The sequence below is a fragment of the Hibiscus syriacus genome, unplaced genomic scaffold, assembly GCF_006381635.1.
Source record: "Hibiscus syriacus cultivar Baekdansim isolate YM2019G1 unplaced genomic scaffold, ASM638163v2 tig00116965_pilon, whole genome shotgun sequence".
NCBI classification, from domain to species: Eukaryota; Viridiplantae; Streptophyta; class Magnoliopsida; order Malvales; family Malvaceae; genus Hibiscus; species Hibiscus syriacus.
Window position 1 is genome coordinate 6020247 of NW_024063490.1, and position 18580 is coordinate 6038826.

Consider the following 18580-nt stretch of genomic DNA (forward strand, 5'->3'; position numbering starts at 1 on the left):
ATATTTCTCTTTTTAGCAAAAGAGATGAAGTGATAAAATGAAAGAAAAATGACCATTTTTGTCCTGATTTTAGGGTTATATACCCTACATCAAATGACACCGTATAGGGGGAATAAGTGTGCGATTTAGCGCTTAGGTTAATTCACTTCTCAGTCATTCATGCTTTGTAATTTTTTAATTTAGTCACTAAATGAATGTTGTGTTAATTTTAGTTTGAACTTCAAGTTTTATTCTGTTTACATATTAGCCATTATGCATGTTTTATGTGTTTTAGGGTAAATATTGGATTCAATCCTTAAACCTTCGGCCTAATATTTAACTTGGTCCTTAAATTTTAGATTCAATAAGTTTTATCCTCAACTCGTTATGCATTAGAAAATGTAATATTCATGCTTTAGGTCCTCCTAGGTTTATTGAATATCTGTTATGGTCACAGATTAACATGATTACTATGTGAAATAAAATGAATTTATTACCTACAAGTCCCTATAGTTATGCCCTAGTTCTGATTTATTCCATTAGTTCTACCTACTTAATATAGATGCTAAATTTAATTTGTTAAGTACTCATATGACACGTATTCTAAATATTTCATTAAAAATGATAAAAAAATCCTTAGATTAGTTAATAGTAATCACTAATGTTCATATCAATTTTCAAGAACGCACTTTATAGAATGGGGTGGAAAGTGCAACCTATCGAGCTAGTAAAATTCAATACGGAATTCGAATGAAAGGAACTTGAAAATAATCGAGTATACTTTAATAAAAAATGAAATAATAATTGTTTTATTTTAATGATGACAATGTGTTTGTTTATTTGACATATTACTTTAATTTTATTTTATATTCGATTCATGCTTAATGTGAGACCCAAATATATAATAAAGGAAATATTCTTGTATATAGAAGAGGTAGATGGGAAAGTCTTCCCATTGGAGGACATGTGAATATTGTGATCTCTTCTAAAAATAGGGAATATTCCTTATAGTTAGAAACAAATTAATTGATAAAAAATAAAATAAATCATGAGATAATTTTTGAGTTAAGCATTTTTAATTTTCATAACAACAAGGAAACATAAGCGATTAGGTACCAGTATTGGACATTGTGGGGGTATTTTCCCTTCCCCACGCGTAACCAACTTCTAATCCCTTAAAAAATGAATTTTTGGTAAACGTAGATCAATTTGTCTTTAAAAATGATTCTTTATTAAATTGTTTTTAAAAGACATTTTTTAGGTATTCGACCTACCTAACCCCAAAGGTCGATGGTGAGTTTGAAATACATCTATTTCTAAATAAATAAATTTTCAAAAATAAAATTTTTATCTTAAAAATAAAATCATTTTCGTTTTGAAAAAAAAACGTTAGGACAATCCTGCAAACAATCAACAACTTCTCCTCTAATAGGCTTGAACTATAACCACCATATGCAGAAAAGAATTCTGGCCTTGACAACCTTAGCTTCGCTAAATGAATTGTCGTACCGTTTTCGGACAAAGCGAATAAAAATATGCATTTTAGATCTTTTGATGATCTTTGGTAATTCAGAATCAAATCTAAATTAACTCAGGACTTAATACAACTTATATGAACATATCTTCTTCGACAAGTGCTTCATGAGATCACTTCTATAACGAGTAATTGGGACCTTAAAATTAAATATGTTTAGATTTAGGCAATACATAAAGAAATTTGTGGAGCATTATTTATAAAAGGACTTTATTTTTAGTGCCAACAAATCCATGCATTCGTAAAATAATTGGAAAACACATCCACAGTTACATAAGGATTCATTTTTATTATTAAAACAGGTGAGCGCACTGGACAATACATTGCCGAATACAAATCTGTCTACATCATTAACTTCAGACGCGGAGACTAAGCTGGGCTCCTGATTTTCATCTCCACGTCCTCTCTATATATCTGTTCAAACCATATTTTGTTGCTTTATTTGAATCACTCTTCTCCTGCAAAAGAAAAACCCTTGTTTTCTTTATTGTGCTGTTTAAAGATCAAAACGTTGAAAACAATTTGAAATAATGCATCTTGACGAGATGGAAAACGAGATTCTAATGTATGTTACCTTAGAGTACGATCACAACCATAACTTAGTAGTGGTGAGGTGGTGGTGGTGACTTGTACTTGTATGGTTCCTTGGGAGGAGGAGGAGACTTGTACTTGTAAACCGGAGGAGGTGGGGACTTGTACTTGTATGGCTCCTTAGGAGGAGGAGGAGGAGACTTGTACTTGTAGACTGGTGGGGGTGGGGGTGGTGACTTGTATGACTCCTTGGGAGGAGGAGGAGACTTGTATGACTCCTTAGGAGGAGGAGGAGACTTGTACTTGTAAACTGGAGGAGGTGGAGGTGGAGACTTGTATGACTCCTTGGGGGGAGGAGGTGGAGACTTGTAAGGTGGTGGAGGATAATGCACCGGCGGAGGTGGTGGAGACTTATACTTGTAAACAGGGGTTGGTGGAGGAGGAGATTTGTACTTGTATGCCTCCTTGGGAGGAGGAGGTGGTGATGACTTGTAATGATAGGGTGGTGGTGGGTACTTCTCAAGAGGAGGTGGAGGTGAGGAATAAGTATGATCAGCTGAGATTTCAAAAGGCAAGCTAAAAGACACTGCTAAGATTAAGACAGAAAGAAAGAGAGAGGTCATTGAAGACCCCATTTTCCCCATGTTTACTACAAAGCTGGGCTTAGTTTTGTTATGCTCTTAGCCACCCTCTTCACTTGCTTTATATAGACTTTGTTTTGACCTTGTAAACATCATGAGGTTAATTTAAAATTGTAAAAAAGTAAAATAAAAAGGAAAAGGAAAGTTTCAACTGGTTAAGATTCATAGTTTATATTATTGGGAGAATCTTTGAAGTTGGCAACTTGAGTTGAAATTGGTAGCCAAGCAGGGAATAAAGTAATGGTGTCTCGAATAGGATATACAATTTAATTTAAATTTATTAGTCTCATAGTTGATTTTATACGTATCATATATATATCAATATGATGTGATAGATAAATTTAATTAATTTTTAATCAATTAAAAGTACAATTTTTTTTTAAAAAAATTGAGCATATATTTAATTTTTAAGAAAAAATTAAGAAAGTAAAGAATTTTAAAATATAAAAATATTTAAAATATAAATATTAGAATTATAAAATATTAAAATTTAAAATTCTTAAAAATATATAAAGTATTAGAATGTTTAAACAATTATGTCGAAAATATCTTTATTCGTCAATTTAAATATATTATTATTTCTTAAATATATTTTTGAGTATAATCAACATTATATTAATTTAATGAAGAAAATAATATGTGGGTATATTCGTACATTTACACACATCATATCATGAACCTTCTAGTTCGAACATTCAACTGGCCACTTGTTCTAACTAGCAAAATTTGAAAACTCTCAACAATTAGTATAATCCATATTCTATTTTATAATTAAAATATTTTTTTATTTTTAATATAATTATCGACATTTGACTCATTTATCCATTGATCTTATTTAATTTAACTTGATATGACCCGATAAAAACACATCTTTAATTTATAATTCAATCGGATTCGAGTTTAATGTAATTTAACTAACCCGAAATTCGACTCGTCTAAAATTCACACCCAATCCAATCATATCCAACATAAATATATTTATAATCCTTAATTTTATTTTGTAAGATAGAGATATAATTGAAAAAAATATGGAGGCGTATTTTTTTTTGCTCGGAAAAGTAATATTATATTGAAGATTAATCTAGAACGTGTGCCTTGTTAAAAACATATCTAAGCTCAATCAGAAGAAAAGAGTACAACACAATTATATATAATTATATTATTCTTAACCCTAAGCCTAGAAAAAAAGTATAACACAATCAGCAAAAAAGAGAGGTATTATTGTAATTATTTATAAATATATAAAATACAATTATATTATGTTTCTTGATCAAGTCGGATATTTTTTACTCTAGACATTAACCTAATCTGAGCTGAATTCATAATTAAAAAATACAACCCAGACTTAACTTTAAAAAAAAAAACTACCCAATAAAATTAGACCAAATCCAACCTCATTCAATTTGAAATTAATTATGATAAAAAATTTTATTACAAGGCGTAACATAATTGCATATTTCCCAATGGATTTGATTGCTTTGAAAAAGTAGTATATGTCACCTAACCTTTGCATGAAATTTGTGGCAAAGGGGCCGGGCGGCTTAGACATTATTTGCCAGCCAGGCTCCATTTATTTTAATTAAACATAAATAAATTTTATTAATTGAATGATAGTCTGGATCAAATCACCATTAATAAGTTTTATGATTTGATTAATTTAATCACCGGCAGAGGAGATAATTCAGTTCTAACAACCACAACTTGTTTTAATTCCTTTAATTTAGATTAAATCATTTTTATTTTTGAATAAAAAGAGTATTTTTCTATTTTTCATAAGATTATTAATAGATTATTAATTTATAATGGCTTGAAGGAAGGGTTATAGACTCAGTTAACAAAGTATTTAATTAACTTTAGATTAATTTATCCTAATTAAATTACCGTACTAAAAGTACAATTCCAAATACCATAAAATTTTAGTAAAAAAAAATTAACTTATTGTCTAGGCTTTCCTCCTTTGACAGCTAACGCAGTAATTCTTGACTACGTTTTGGAGACACACTTTCTATTTTTCTTGGCTAAAATACAAAAGAAACACCATGTTTTGTGTTCAAATTTTCTTGAAAACCAAACACGATTATTTTCACTATTTTTATTCAATATTTGGAGTATAATTTCCATCGATTTTCATTTTAGAATGTGTTCAAATAACAAGCTGAGAAATTATAAATATTTGATGTTGTTTATATAGTGGTTGATTTTCTTACCTTACATGAACTTGCATTAAGTTTTAACTAGTAATGAACTTTGTTTTTCTTAGAGGTATGTATTATATTTAATTAGTCACATTATACATGAGCATCATTAAATTAGTTAATATAATGTATATTTTTTATTCATAAAGAATAATATAGGTCCATTGAATCGAAAAAATCTCTTTAAATTAATAATATTAATTTATCGATTAATTAATACCTTTAAAGGGCCTCACCATGAGTACACCTCTAAAGGGTCTCTAACCTTAATAATTGTATCTGCTATGCATTATCTAAATGTGACACTGACACTCTTGTGCATTATCTGAATGCAACATTGACTTTGATGTGCATTGTTTGAATTCAACGCTACTAGTATCTGGTCTAACATAGCCATTAGACACTAGTTAACTGAGAGAATTCAGTGTCGCATAACGTTAGTGAAATTCTAACTAAGCTGCTGAATGATCTCCTGGTCTCACATAGCCATCAAGTTGATCATGAAGGGGAACCCTATGTCACATAGCATTGGTACAATTCCAGCTCAACTGAAGCATTGGTTCAGTCTCACATAGCCGTCAACCCAAGCTTTAAGGGTCTATACTGTACTAGACTGATACAACTACACATGCATATCTGAGGGTCCAAAGGCCACACAATACTAACAATTCCCTACTAGGGCAATTGAGGTAGCCTAACTACACACTAGTGTAGCTCGACATACTAAAGTCAGGACAACCCTCACTAGCTATTATCTCGTTCGTTCTCTCATCTAGAACATTATGTGAAGGTTTATTAGTATGTCAATTATTGATAATTTATTAAGTTTCTCTATTATGGTCATTAGCACATAAGGGTGTTTTAGTTATTTTTGTCTATATGTGTTTCATGATTTTACGATGATATTGATTCTACTATTCATTTACTAAATTATTTATTGGCCTGATGCTCGACTCGTGTTCAATACTGAGTAGCGACACTCTTGTAACTATCACTATGTTTTCCCCTCAATTTATCCTTGAATTTGAGTGATAACTATATGTTCACCATTCACTGGCCTCTTGTAGTATATATCAGTACTATTTCTTAATATGATATATTCATCATACCGCTTTTCGGTACATCATCTACAGCGATCCTTCATTCTTAGATACTTGCTACATGCTCGGTTGAAGGTACTTGAATGTATTACACCTCCTATGTTTACTTTAGTTGTAATCCACTCCTACGAGTGTTTTCGGCCCCTTTGTTATTTACATCCATAATGGACTAAGTTATACCATTACAGATCATCTTTAGCTCTTACGAGCCTTAAAAAGGTCAAAACTAACCATCCAAAGTATATAATATCGATATTGTACTTGCAGTATCGATACCAAAATGGCTTATGTTGCTAAAAATATGGCCTAGTATCGATACTATACACCCTGAGTATCAATATTATAGGGGTAGTATGGATATTCTCCCTAGCAGTTTTGATACTCCTTGCTTGAAACCCTAAATTTCATCCTAAATCATCCAATATCAATATTGTTGATCCAATATCGATACTCGAACTCAGATATGTCTTATTTAAGCTTGGAAAACACACAAAAATACTCTAAAGGCCCTAGATTAGTTCCTAATCATATGTTAAAGCTTGAGGAAGTTAATTAGGGTCTTAAACTATCATAAAAAACATGTGCTTTACGTCAAATTTGTCATCTATGCCATGAATCAAGTATAAAACTCTAAAATGCTCAAATACCCAAATCTCAACAAATAATCATGCTTATAAAAGCCTTAACACTCCAAAGGATTAGAAATACACTATCTTGGTCAAGGAATCCCAAAATAAAGCTCCTATAGCTAGCAATAACTCTCCACCAAGACTTAGATGATAAAACCCACATTTTTCTTGCAAACAAAGAACCTAAGGCTTTAAATCATTAAAATGATGTTGTTGGAGGGATTAGGACTGAAATTTAAGTATGAAAAGAGACTCAAGAACTTACCTTTAAGCTATGGTACTTGGGTGGAAGAATGAAGAAGAAAAGGTGGAGAAAGGAAAAAGAAGAAACGAATGGAAGAAGATGAAATGAGACAGACAAAAGCTCTCATCCTTTAAAATAGGGTAATTATGCTTTTGGTCCAATCTCATATTTATACAATTCAAAAACCTTTTTTTAATGGAAATTGAGCTCAATTCTAACCCAATTTATCTCACAGTTGGCCCAACGACTATAATTATGAATTCCATGAGGCTCACATACATCTCGGTAAACCCGAAACTACTATCCCAAAATTTAGGGTGTTACATGATGTAGTTATTGTGAGATAATGATAATGATGATAAAAATGAAGGATAAATGTCCTACTAAGAAAAGGTGAAATGAAGATAAATGAATGGAAGAAGATGAAATGAGAGTGATAAAAGCTCTCATCCTTTAAAAGGGGGTAATTTTTCTTTAGGTCCATTCTCATCTTTCTACAATTTTAAAACCTCGTTTTTATGGAAAATTGGGCTCAATTCCAACTCAATTTAGCTCACCGTTGGCCCAACGACTGTAATTATGAATTCCATGAGGTCTACTTACCTCTCAGTAAACCTAAAACTAGTAGCCCATGATTTAGGGTGTTACATGATGTAGTTATCGTGAGATAATGATAATGATGATAAAGATGAAGGATAAATGTCCTATGAGCCCTCATAGCCACAATTGACTAGGCAAACTTGTTAATTGGCTCTAGCAAGCCCTCCTAATCACAATGAGAAGGCAAACTGGATTGTAAAGATCTTCCTTACGAATAACTTAGTGATGAAGAATGCTTCGAAGGCACAAGATAATCAACACTTGCAAAAATGAACTCTCGTTGTATTTTTAATCAAATAAATCTGATTTACAATGGTGAATGGAGCCTACTTTATATAGGATGAGGGGTTTCATAAATCTAATAATAAATCTAAGTAATTACTGAATAAAATAATAAAAAACTAAAGATAATATTATGATTATATCCTAATCCCTAGTAAAATAATAATAAACTAAAATAACATTTTGACTCTATCTTAATTCCTAATAAAATAATAAATTTAATCCTAAATTATAATGCATAATCATATATTAAATTATATTATAAATAATCAATAAAAATATTGATAATTCGTAATATTTACAAAATCTCGTATCAATCAAATATATGGATTTTTGCATTCGATGTCTTCACTAAAATGGATGTATCATGAGTTCCCAACATCACATTGACACATTTCAAGTACCGTTGGAAAACTAAGAGACAACTATCTTCAGAAGACATGTCGACCAAATAGCATACTAATCCCATTCAAAAAGTCGTCACAAGTCTGATGTTGTTTTGGTATTCTTTTCCAAGGCTTGGATGTGTGGGTCAATTGGAAGAGTTTGTCCATCTTTCTTTGATGTGAGGCTTGTGCTGCATGTATCATTTATTAATATATTTCTATATATAAAATATTTTCATTCGTTTACTTTGTGAATGTAATAAATTTTAGGGTAAACTATATATTTAGTACCCAAACTAATACTTTATTCGACCCGACCCGATTTGATAGAGTCGAATTTTAAAAAAATAGGTTTGGGTCGAGTTCCGGTAGAGGGTAAAAAACTTCGACCCGACCCAAGGATAATAAAGTAATTTCTTTAAAATTATTATTATTATTATTAATTAAATATTTATTTTATACCGAGTCAGATTAATACTCTTAAAATTTGGGTTGGGTCGGAGTCGGGTGGAAGATATATATTTTTTGGGTCGAGTGGATAGAGGATATATAATTTTAGGGTCGGGTCAAGTTCAAGTGGATGATACATATTTTTGGGTCGAATCGAGTTGGTTAAAAATCCAACCCAACCCGACCAGTTGTCATCCCTAGGTGATGCTAACGTGTCATCATAAGGTAATATTATGTCATTATAAGGTAATGTTATGTTATCATTAAAAAAAATCTTTTATAAAATGTTAGGATAGGGTAGAGCTGGGTATATGGGCTAAGGCCCGCGGGCTACCCGTTTAACCCGTGACCCGTGCGGGCTTCGGGCCTCAAAAATTGAAGATCGTTTAAATTGCGGGCTTTTTAGCCCGGACCGTTAAACCCGCGGGTTTAATGGGTATAACCGCGGGCTACCCGTTAAACCCGCTAAAGCCCGCTTAATTTAAAATTTATAAAATTTTAGAGAAAATAAACTTAAAGAATTTTATAGAAAAAGAAAATAAATTACTTATAAATATGATGTTACTTATAACTATTGTAGTTCTTAAATTTATTAGGGTGTTTGTCATAATTTTACCGTTGCTTGATATTTTTTTCATTTAAATATACATCATTATCATTTTGGTATTTAAAGTTTTTTTTATTTAATTTTTACCTTTATTTTTTTTTCATGAAGTATGTTATCCATTTTGTTCTTTAATTATAAAAAGTCACGTGATATTCTAATAATATATATCACATGACACGTAATATTTGGATTAAAAATAAGAAAGAAAAGTAAAATAAAAAATTGAAAATATACTTTTCAACTTTTAAAAACTTTTACAAAATAAATATATTTTAACAAATTAATGACTTATATTTTATCAATTTTAGTATAATTGTATCTTTCAAATTTGCTCTTATACTGTAAGTATTTTATTTTATATTTTCATATTATGTTTTAGTATTTCTCTAAAGTATCCATAAAATACAATTATTAGAAACACTTGACAACTTTCTTGTTAGATTTGTATAATGTTTGACTTTGTTAAATTTTTATGTTTGAATTTCTACTTTCAGACACTTCTGTGTATTCATATTATAGCCTTGAATAATCGTGTTTTATAAAAGTATAATGTGGTTATTGTTTTATTTGTTTTTCAATTTGGTGATATAAGTGAATATTGTTTTTTTAATTTGAGTTTAAGTAATTATATCATTATATATATATATATTAATGATTAAAAAATTAAAAAAATATTATTTTATAATCATTTCCGGCTATTTAAAATAAAATTTAAATATTATTTATTATTTTGACAGTGCTACCTTCCTTTTCAAGTTGCTCGATCATTTTTAAAGGTGTAGTAAGTTAAAACATTATTTTTTATTGTATTTAAAGCATTTAAAATTATTTTTATTAAACGGGCCGCGGGTAAGCCCGTTTAGCCCGCGGGTTAAATGGACGGGCCGCGGGCCTTAAAATTCAAAACCGTTTATGAATGCGGGCTTTTTAGCCCGCACCGTTTAAGCCCGCACCGTCAAAACCCGCGGGCTAAACAGGCGGGTAGCCCGTATACCCACCTCTAGGATAGGGGTTATGTTAATCTTTTAACGTCAAGTGATCAAAATAAAATTAAAATATATTTGAAAAAACCAATAATTGAATGACCGAAACATAACGTAAGTAATAATTGGGTACTAGATATGTAGTATGCCCTACAATTTAATAAGATAATATATTAAGATTTTAACACTATTTTATAGAAATTTGGAACGACTACCCCACGTGGGATAATAATAAGTATATGTCATGCAAACGTTGATGTAACATTTAGGATAGTTAACGGGACAGCGAGATTAATGTGGACTAAACTTTGTTTCATTCATTTGTTGAGTATATATATATGTGTATATAGGGAAATCGATTAAAAAGAAATAAATTATTTTATTAATTAAAAACATAAAATATTTCTTTTTTTCCCTAAGAAATATCATATCAATAGTTTTGAATCACGCAAGCTTCCAATATCATTTAAAAGATATAGGTTGAAATGAATTAAGATTTGGTGTCCCACAAACTAAACTTTAAGATAACTCTAAGGTAATTCGTTCCTTTGATCAATAAAAAATGTTGTTAATCATGGGTTGAGCCAAATCACATGAGCGGTGTCAATTTACACCACAAAAATTTCAAAAAAAAGGCATTTTTTATATAAATTTAATATATATGATATAAAAAATGTCACTCCTTCCAAGAAAGTCTTGACACCCTTTAAAATGAGTCCCATTTTAAAAAAAATAATAATAAAATTTTAAAAAAAATCTATTTTCAAGTTTTTAATCAACTATATTCAACACTCTTTTCCATAAAATTTTCTTTTCTCTATGAACCCTAACCCACAATCTTCATCCTTTGATAGAACAATATTAAATTTTTAACAATTTTCAAGGAGAAAGACAGAATCAAATCAAATTACATTCTAGCATCAAGGTAAAATTAATTAATTTACTTATTGTTTTTTTTAGTTTTCAATGTTTCAATATTTTTAAAATTATTATTTGATATTGATAATGAGTTTGTGTTTTTAATGTTTGGAATTATTAAAGATATTGAGTTGATTTAAAATTTTTGAGATAATTGTTGTTATTGTCCAAGATATGTTAATAAGTTCATTGTTTTCATTCATTGTCTAAGATAATTTCATTCATTTTTAATAGCATCAATAAGGAAAAATAATTCAACGATTTCAAAACATGAGAAAGCGCTGTGGACAATTGTAAGAAAAAAAGTATGAGTAGTTGAACTTTTAGTTATTTTTTATTAGCCTTATGTTACTTTAGTTATATTTTACATTAATTTATCAAGTTTTAGTGTTACACATTGATTTGTATGATTCTATCTAGATATCGTTTAAAATTATGACACCACAATTTAAAATTTATAGCTCCGCCCCTGTTGTTAATTTTTATAATGTTGATGTGGTAATCTACGATATATACTTAGTTATCCATAACATTGATGTAGTAGTTCATAGTGAATGATGACCTGGTAGAGAGATTCAACTGATTCTTTTAAAAATCTCAAGGGCTTAATTGATCTTTTAAAAAGTTTGATGCCTTATTTAATTTTTTGACTTTCATATCAATTAAAAAAAATCATGTCATCAGATTATTTAAGATTTAATATTTTAATGATTAAAAAATAAATTTATAAAGTTTAATATTATAATTGAAAACTTTTATATTTAAGCGGTCTAAACAAAAATGCTCCTAAAATTAATGACTAATGTTCTAACAAATTCAAATTCATATTAATTTTTTTAAACCATCACTAAATAAACATCCAACAAGCACATGCATTTAACAAATAATGGTCAACTAAATGTTTGGTAATATTTAGATTAATTTTAGGTAAGTGTTTATTTCATTTTGACAATTGGTTTGGAATAAATTTCATGTCTCGAATTTTTCTTTCTCGTTATCCGGTTGGAAGCACTTACATGTCTGCTTGTCATTGTCACCTTCATAGCTGACTTCACATCGCAAACCAAACCCTAAATTCAAATAACAACCACTTTTTCCTTGTGTCTAAGACATCCACGTTGTTACTAATCCATATCTTGTGTAATCTTTGATCATGTAAATAGGGATGGACAGAAGAGTTGATGGAACGAGTTCTCTAACAAATTTTATTTTTTATATGATTTAAATATTTTTATTGATAATTTATTTTCGCTCCACTAAAACATTATAAGTTCATCCCTAATATAAAATCATACGTGTATCTCACTTTCAATTTATAACAAAATATATTGTATTTTGTGATTAGTTATTATCATAAACGAAAACATAATGTTAAGTTTGGTGATTGTCTAAGCTGAACATTAACATAATGGTTGAGATATGATAGTCATTGAGATTCTGGGATAAGATTTTATTATATCATAGTCAACATGTTAACTTTCAGCTCAAAATACCATCATTTTTAACAAAAAAAAATGAGTTTGAAACATAATGAATAGTTGAGTGATAATTTTGTAATTTTTAATCGTCGAGTGACTCAACAAAGCAACACTCTATAGTCATAATATCATTTTGTAACTTTTAATAGTCAAAAGACTTAATAAAACAAAATATTATAGTCGATGGATTATTTGTATACTTACCCTGTTATTATAGGTATTTATTTTGTTAAATTTAATTATTGAAAGGCAAGTGGATCCACTGAATTTTTGTGTTTGAAAACAACTGTTTATTTAACCCTTTTTTTATTTAATTTTCTCTGCCCTGGTGAAAGTGAATTCTAGTTGTTTCTAGATGGCAATAAAACAAGTACTGTACTACTAGTCTTCACCTACTCCTGATTGATCCGTACATAACTGTCTAAGAACTTGTCCACTTTGTCAATAGCACGAGAGAACCACTTTTATAAATATTTAGGATTATAAGATTGGTTAAAAATTAAATATTGAGATTAATATTAAGAAATGATATTATCGAATCATGGACCATAAGTTGGCCAGGTGTTTTATTTTCTTTTATTTTCATAATAATAAATAAATAAATGGTATCTTTCTCTTCTAGTTGAGAGTGGTAGCTCTAGAACACGATCTTTTCTATTAGTTAGGGTAAATTATAATATTTTTCTTTATTTTCGATTTAATCGATTGTGATATTCTTTATGAATTACATATTTTGGAATGAGTCTCGTTGTATGTCTGTCGGTGAATATTGGAGCATTAGAATGTTTAAGTTTTGAATATATATTTGACAATTTTGAATGGGTTCTAAGAAAAATCAATTAAAAAAAGAATAAAAGAATATTATGATACTAATTTTATGTGAACACCAACCGACGATAAACTTTAATTTTTTTTTTTTGGTAAAGAAGGGAATACTACCATAGGTCTTATTAAAAATTCCTATAATCTTAGTTGGAGAAAAAGAGTATCGATAATAGTATTACAAAAATAAAACTAAACGACAATACAATCATAAATTATGTGAAACTAAAACATGTACCATAGAGAAAGGGATTAAAACTTTCCTAAAAAATGAGAAAAGTATCGATAAGTCCCGATAGAATTAAAATTTATATAAAAAGAAAATTCAAGAAATTTAATATCATAATTGGAATTTTTATAGTTAAATGAGAAAAAAATACTTTTAAAATTTAGTAATTAATGATATAATTTATTCGTAATTTTATTTTGACTGAGATGGATCCTTAGGTAGAGTTGTTCTAAAGGTAGAATACTACTGCAGCAAATTAGTGACCATAACTGGCGGAGATGGAGTCATTAATTTCGGCTCCCATTTTCATGGTTTAACCATTTGATGATAAATGTTTATATTTTTAATTGTTTTTTATACTTAAACTCGAGATTTAAAAAACTAAAAATAATGATTTAAACAATAAAATTGTTTGATTCGTATTTTTCTTTCTTTCTTTTGATCACGAAGGAAGAAAGTTGAATTCGAATAAGCTTTACGTTATGAATTTAACTTGTGTAATTTTAGTCATAAATTAATTTATTTTAAAAAACCGATCCAATTAGTATTATGTATATTGCTACGTGTTTAAGAGAAGTGAGGTTAAAAAGAAAAAGGGAAAATTCTAGAGTTCAAAAGTGGAGATATTATAAATATTATCAGATATATATATTTTTTAAAAAAGAATTATAATTTTATGATAATATAAAATATTTAATTTTGTAGGAACTTTAGAGCAATCAACCCATGAACTATTTCGATGTCATCTTTTGGCCAAACTTTTCTCGTTGAACGAATAAATATTAAATCAAATTAGAAGAAAATTTAGAATATAAGTTCCAAAATAAAAAATCACGGTTATGAACCATGAATATATTTTTATTATCAATTAATTTATGTCACCTCCTCCGAGATATCCATCGGTCACCACAGAGAAGAACTAAAAGGACTCGGGGTGAATTTTGAAAGGTTTAGGAGTCATATAGGTTCAGAATAGCATGGTTTTTAGGCTCTAGGGGTTACGGGGAGATGATTTAAGGAGATTATCGCCGTCAAAATCGTCGCTCGTGGTGGTCAACTAGGAGTCGATTCATTTCTCATGGCAAAGGGATGGAGGAAGAGTGGAGAGAGTTTGAGAGAAACATTATTTCTCTTTTTAGCAAAAGAGAGGAAGTGATAAAATGAAAGAAAAATGGTCATTTTCGGCCTGATTTTAGGGTTATATACCATACGTTAAATGACGTCGTATATGGGGAATAGGCGTAGGGATAGACATGGAATCCGAATCCGATGGGTTTAAACCCGATCGGATCGGATTTTTTTTTTTAAAAATTAGGTTCGGGTCGAGTCAGATCAGGTTTTATATTAAATATTTAGAGTTAGGTCGAAGTCAAATTTAGGGTTAAAATAATCCTACCCGACCCGACCTAAATAATTAATGTATAAATATTATTAGTTTTTACTTTTTTACATTCCCTATTCCTACCCTAGTCGGCAACTTTCATGGTTCTCGAGAGAGGTGAAGGCCGTACAATTGGCAAGCGTGTGATTATTAGGTTCATTCATGACAATGCTCGGATCTCCAAATTCCCTTTACTATTTACTATTTTAACTCCTTTTAATGTTTTTTCACGTCCTTCCGCTTTTCCCCTCCTTTTTATTTTAGTCCAACATATGGGACCAAGCGTGATATTAGATTGTGGATTACACTTATCAATGAAATTTCTTCCAACGATTATTTTAGATATTTTTTTATATTTTAAATTAAAAAATTTGTGGGTTTTAATAAATAAAAAATTAAATCGGGTCGGGTCAGGTCGGGTTGGGTTGGGTGAAATTATAGTTTCATCGGATCGGGTCGGGTTACGGGGTGGAGTACCCTTTCTTCTCGGGTCGGGTCGGGTGATCCAAAAACCCTACTCGACCTGACCCATACCCATCCCTAAATAGACGTGCATTTTAGTGCTTAGGTTAATTCCCTTCTCAGTCATCTATACTTTGTAATTTTTCAATTTAGTCACTAAATGAATGTTGAGTTAATTTTAGTTTGAACTTTAAGTTTTATTTCGTTTACATATTAGCCATTGTACATGTTTTATGTGTTTTAGGGTAAATATTGGATTCAATCCTTAAACCTTCGGACTAATATTTAACTTGGTCCTTAAATTTTAGATTCAACACGTTTTAGTCCTCAACTTGTTATGTGTTAGAAAGTGTAATATTCATGCTTTAGGTCCTCCTAGGTTTGTTGAATATCTGTTCTAGTCACTGATTAACATGATTAGTATGTGGAACAAAATGAATTTATTACCTACAAGTCCCTATAGTTCCACCCTAGTTCTAATTTAATCTATTAATTCTACATACTTAATATACATGCTTGATTTAATTTGTTAAGTACTCCCATGACACATGTATTCTAAATATTTCATTAAAAATGATAAAATATCCTTAGATTAGTTAATAGTAATCACTAATGTTCATATCAATTTTCAAGAACACACTTTGTAGAATGGGCGTGAAAAGTGCAACTTATCGAAGTAGTAAAATTCAATACGACATTCGAATGAAAGGAACTTGAAAATAATCGAGTATACTTTAATAAAAAGAATGAAATAATAATTGTTTTATTTTAATGATGGCACTGTGTTTGTTTATTTGGCATATTGCTTTAATTTTATTTTATATTTGATTCATGCTTAATGTGAGACCCAAATATATAATAAAGGGAATATTCTTGTATAGAGAAGAGTTAGATGGGAAATTCTTTCCATTGGTGGACATGTGAATCCTGTGATCTCCTCTCAAAATAGGGAATATTCCTTATAGTTTGAAACAAATTAATTGATAAACAATAAAATAAATCGTGAGATAATTTTTGAGTTAAACATTTTTAATTTCCATTACAACGAGGAAGTATAAGCGATTAGGTACCAGTATTGGACTTGGTGGGGTGTTTTTCTTTGCCCACTCGTAACCAACTTCCGATCCCTTACAAAATGAATTTCTGGTAAACGTAGATAAATTTTTCTTTAAAAATGATTCTTTATTAACTTGTTTTAAAAGACATTTTTACATATTCAACCTACCTAACCCCAAAGGTCGATGGAGAGTTTGAAATACATCGATTTCTAAATAACTAAATTTTCAAAAATAAAATGTTTATCTAAAAAATAAAATCGTTTTGGTTTTGAAAAAAGAAACATTAGGACAATCCTGCAAACAATCAATAACTTCTCCTGTAATAGGCTTGAACTATAACCACCATGCTGAAAAGAATTCTGGCCTTGACAACCTTAGCTTCGCTAAATGAATTGTCGTACCGTTTTCGGCCAAAGCGAATCAATTCAGTATCAAATTTCATCAAAATAACTGTTTTTATGTTTCGATATACTGCAATAAAAATATGCATTTTAGATCTTTTGATGATCTTTGGAAAATTCAGAATCAAATCTAAATTAATTCAGGACTTAGTACAACTTATATGAACATATCTTCTTCGACAAGTGCTTCATGAGATCACTTCTATAACGAGTAATTGGGACCGTAAATATGTTTAGATTTAGGCAATACGTAAAGAAATTTGTGGAGCATTTATTTATAAAAGGACTATTTTTAGTGCCAACAAATCCATGCATTCGTAAAATAATTGGAAAACACATCCACAGTTACGTAAGGATTCATTTTTATTATTAAAACAAGTGGGCGCACTGGACAATACATTGCCGAATACAAATTTGTCTACATCATTAACTTCAGACGCAGAGACTAAGCTGGGCTCCTGATTTTCATCTCCACGGCCTCTCTATATATTTGTTCAAACCATATTTTGTTGCTTTATTTGAATCACTCTTCTCCTGCAAAAGAAAAGCCATAGTTTTCTTTATTGAGCTGTTTAACGATCAAAACGTGGAAAACAACTTGAAATAATGCATCTTGACGAGATGGAAAAAGAGATTCTAATGTATGTTACCTTAGAGTACGATCACAACCGTAACTTAGTAGTGGTGACGAGGTGGTGGTGGTGACTTGTACTTATATGTCTCCTTAGGAGGAGGAGGAGACTTGTACTTGTATACCAGAAGAGGTGGAGGTGGAGACTTGTACTTGTATGGCTCCTTAGGAGGAGGAGGAGGAGACTTGTACTTATAGACTGGTGGGGGTGGCGGTGGTGACTTATACTTGTATGTCTCCTTGGGAGGAGGAGGAGACTTGTAGACGGGAGGAGGTGGAGGAGGAGACTTGTACTTGTATGACTCCTTAGGAGGAGGAGGAGACTTGTACTTGTAAACTGGAGGAGGTGGAGACTTATACTTGTATGACTCCTTGGGAGGAGGAGGTGGAGACTTGTAAGGTGGTGGAGGATAATGTACCGGCGGAGGTGGTGGAGATTTATACTTGTAAACAGGGGTTGGTGGAGGAGGAGACTTGTACTTGTATGTCTCCTTGGGAGGAGGAGGAGGTGGTGACTTGTAATGATAGGGTGGTGGTGGGTACTTCTTAGGAGGAGGTGGAGGTGAGGAATAAGTATGATCAGCTGAGATTTCAAAAGGCAAACTAAAAGACACTGCTAAGATTAAGAGAGAAAGAAAGAGAGAGGTCATTGAAGACCCCATTTTCCCCATGTTTACTACAAAGCTGGGTTTAGTTTTGTTGTGCTCTTAGCCACCCTCTTCACTTGCTTTATATAGACTTTGTTTTTACCTTGTAAACATCATGAGGTTAATTTAAAATTGTAAAAAAGTCAAATAAAAATAAAAAGGAAAGTTTGAACTGATTAAGATTCATAGTTTATATTATTGGGAGAATCTTTGAAGTTGGCAGCTTGAGTTGAAATTGGTAGCCAAGCAGGGAATAAAGTAATGGTGTCTCGAATAGGATATACAATTTAATTTAAATTTATTAGTCTCATAGTTGATTTTATACGTATCATATATATATCAATATGATGTGATAAATAAATTTAATTAATTTTTAATCAATTAAAAGTACA

General features: G+C 30.4%; 1 protein-coding gene across 1 annotated transcript; it reads right to left on the reverse strand.

The window, feature by feature from the left end:
* Window positions 1-1857: 1857 nt before the first annotated feature.
* On the reverse strand, window positions 1858-18212 carry LOC120191151 (extensin-like). Its single transcript, XM_039194134.1, has 4 exons — window positions 17858-18212; window positions 17602-17797; window positions 2088-2281; window positions 1858-1971 (listed from the first exon to the last, which is right to left on the reverse strand). The coding sequence occupies exons 1-3, from the start codon at window positions 18210-18212 to the stop codon at window positions 2113-2115; spliced, it is 720 nt and encodes a 239-aa protein (XP_039050065.1). The 3' UTR covers window positions 1858-1971; window positions 2088-2112.
* Between the last annotated feature and the right edge of the window lie 368 nt (window positions 18213-18580).